A 2,008-nucleotide genomic window follows, 5' to 3' on the forward strand; every position below is an offset into this window, starting at 1 on the left:
CCCCAACCCATCATTTTACCCCCCTTTAACCCCCCGTTTAACCCCCCGTTTTACCCCCAACCCCCCAAATTTTCCCCCAACCCCCCAATTTACTCCCCCTTTACCCCCAACCCCCCCATTTTACCCCCAGCCCCCCATTTTACCCCCCCCACTTTATCCCCAACCCCCCCCACACTTTACCCTCACCCCCCTTGTCCCCCCTCCCCAATTTTGGCTCCCCCATTTAACCCCCCCCCTCATTTTACGCCCAACCCCCCACTTTACCCCACCCCCCCATTTTACCCCCGGTCCCCCCCCCCAATTTACCCCCAGCCCCCATTTAACCCCCCCATTTTACCCTCACCCCCTAATTTGAAACCCCCAATTTACCCCTGAACCCCCCCAACTTACCCCTGAACCCCCCCAATTTACCCCCGACCCCCCCAATCTACCCCCACCCCCCCATTTACCCCCCCCCATTTTTTACCCCCCCCACCTGCGAAAACGCCGCCGCCGCCGCCTCCTCCACGCCCTCCGCCAGCATCTGTGCCAGCTCCAGCCACACCTGGAGGGGGGGTGAAAACCCACAAATATGACCCCCCCGTGTCCCCCCCCCACCCAAAAAATCGTGTCCCCCCCTGGGGCGGGGGGTCCTCACCTCGATGGGGGCCGGGCGCCGGGCGCGGCGGCGCCGCTGCTCCTCCAGGCAGGCGCGGTGCTGGGTGCCCACGGCCTCGCGCGCCGCCCGGCCCCGCAGCCGCGACACCAGGCCGAGGATCTTTGCCGGGGGGGGGGGCACGGGAATTAGGGACCCCCCCCCAAATACCCCATAGCCCCCCCCAAAAATATCCCGTAGTTCCAGCCCCCGGGAGCTGCCACCCACCCCGACCCCGTAGGACCCACTGATATGCCCCCCCCCCCATTGCCACCCCAAAAGCCCCCGTTGCCCCCCCCCGTGTACCCCCAGCCCCCCCATGTACCCCCCATCCCCATGTACCCCCCATCCCAATGTACCCCCCCATTTCCCCCCGTGCACCCCCAGACCCCCCCCCGGGTCTCCCCAGACCCCCACCCCCCATCCCATTGTACCACCCCATCGCCCCCCCCATGTACCTTGGGGTACGCAGGGACCCAGGACCCCCCCGGGGACCCCCCCCAAGCCCCCTCCCCGAGGAATTGGGGACCCAGGACCCCTTCCAACCCCCCCCAAGGACCCCCCCGTGTTATTAAGGACCACCCCCCCCCCCCCCACGGGCATATTAAGGGACCCCCCCCCCAAGCCATTAAGGACCCTCCCTGAGACCCCCCAGGCATATTAAGGACCCCCCCCCCGGCCATTAAGCCCCCCCCGGGATTTTAAGCCCCCCCCGGGCCCACCTCGGCCTCGCTCCGCCGGGGGAGGCTCTCCCGCAGCGGCCGGGCCTGGAGCTCCGGGAGGCCGAGGGCGGCCTGGGCCCGCAGCGCCGCCAGCAGCGATCGCTTCTCCCGCAGCGACCAGGCCGCGGCCCGGGGCCTCCCGCCGGGGCCTCGGCGAAGCGGGCCGGGACCAGGCGGGGCCGGGGGGGAGGCTTCATGGCGCGGGGAGATGGCGTCAGGGCGACGAAACGGGGTGGAAACGGGGGGAGCTGGGAGGGAACGGCCCGCCGGGGGGTGCTGGGAGATGTGGTTCGGGGGGGGAGGAGAAAGGGACAGCAGGTCTACCCAAAGGCTGCTGCTGGGAGGCTTCATTAGGGGCGTAATTAGGGTTACGTTTAGGGTAGTTTGGAGAAAGAGAAGGCGCAGAGTCCTGTTGTGTGTGGGGCTGTGTAAAGGCTCCAAAGGGAGATCAGGTCTACCCAAAGGCTTGGGTTGGGAGGCTTAATTAGGGGTGTAATTAGGGTTAGCGTTAATATCCTGGGGGGGGGGTTGGGGGGGTCCCAGGAGGATCCTTAATGGCTTGGGGGGGGGGGTCTTAGTGGCTATGGGGGGGGCCTTAATTAGGGTTAGGGTCTGGAGAGAGAGAAGGCGCAGAGTCCTGTTGCGTGTGGGG

At 67.1% G+C, this 2,008-nt stretch overlaps 1 protein-coding gene across 1 annotated transcript; it reads right to left on the reverse strand.

Annotated features, from left to right (window-relative positions):
• Positions 1-466: 466 nt before the first annotated feature.
• Positions 467-1,722, reverse strand: LOC310891325 (snRNA-activating protein complex subunit 2-like; the record flags this gene model as incomplete). The annotated part of the gene is made up of 3 exons (XM_083853587.1): positions 1,357-1,722; positions 638-757; positions 467-544 (listed from the first exon to the last, which is right to left on the reverse strand). Coding segments are annotated over exons 1-3 (549 nt in total), but the record flags the coding sequence as incomplete, so codon positions are not given.
• Positions 1,723-2,008: the final 286 nt, after the last annotated feature.

This window comes from Anser anser (assembly GCF_964211835.1).
Source record: "Anser anser genome assembly, contig: HAP1_SCAFFOLD_329, whole genome shotgun sequence".
In the NCBI taxonomy this organism is placed as follows: Eukaryota; Metazoa; Chordata; class Aves; order Anseriformes; family Anatidae; genus Anser; species Anser anser.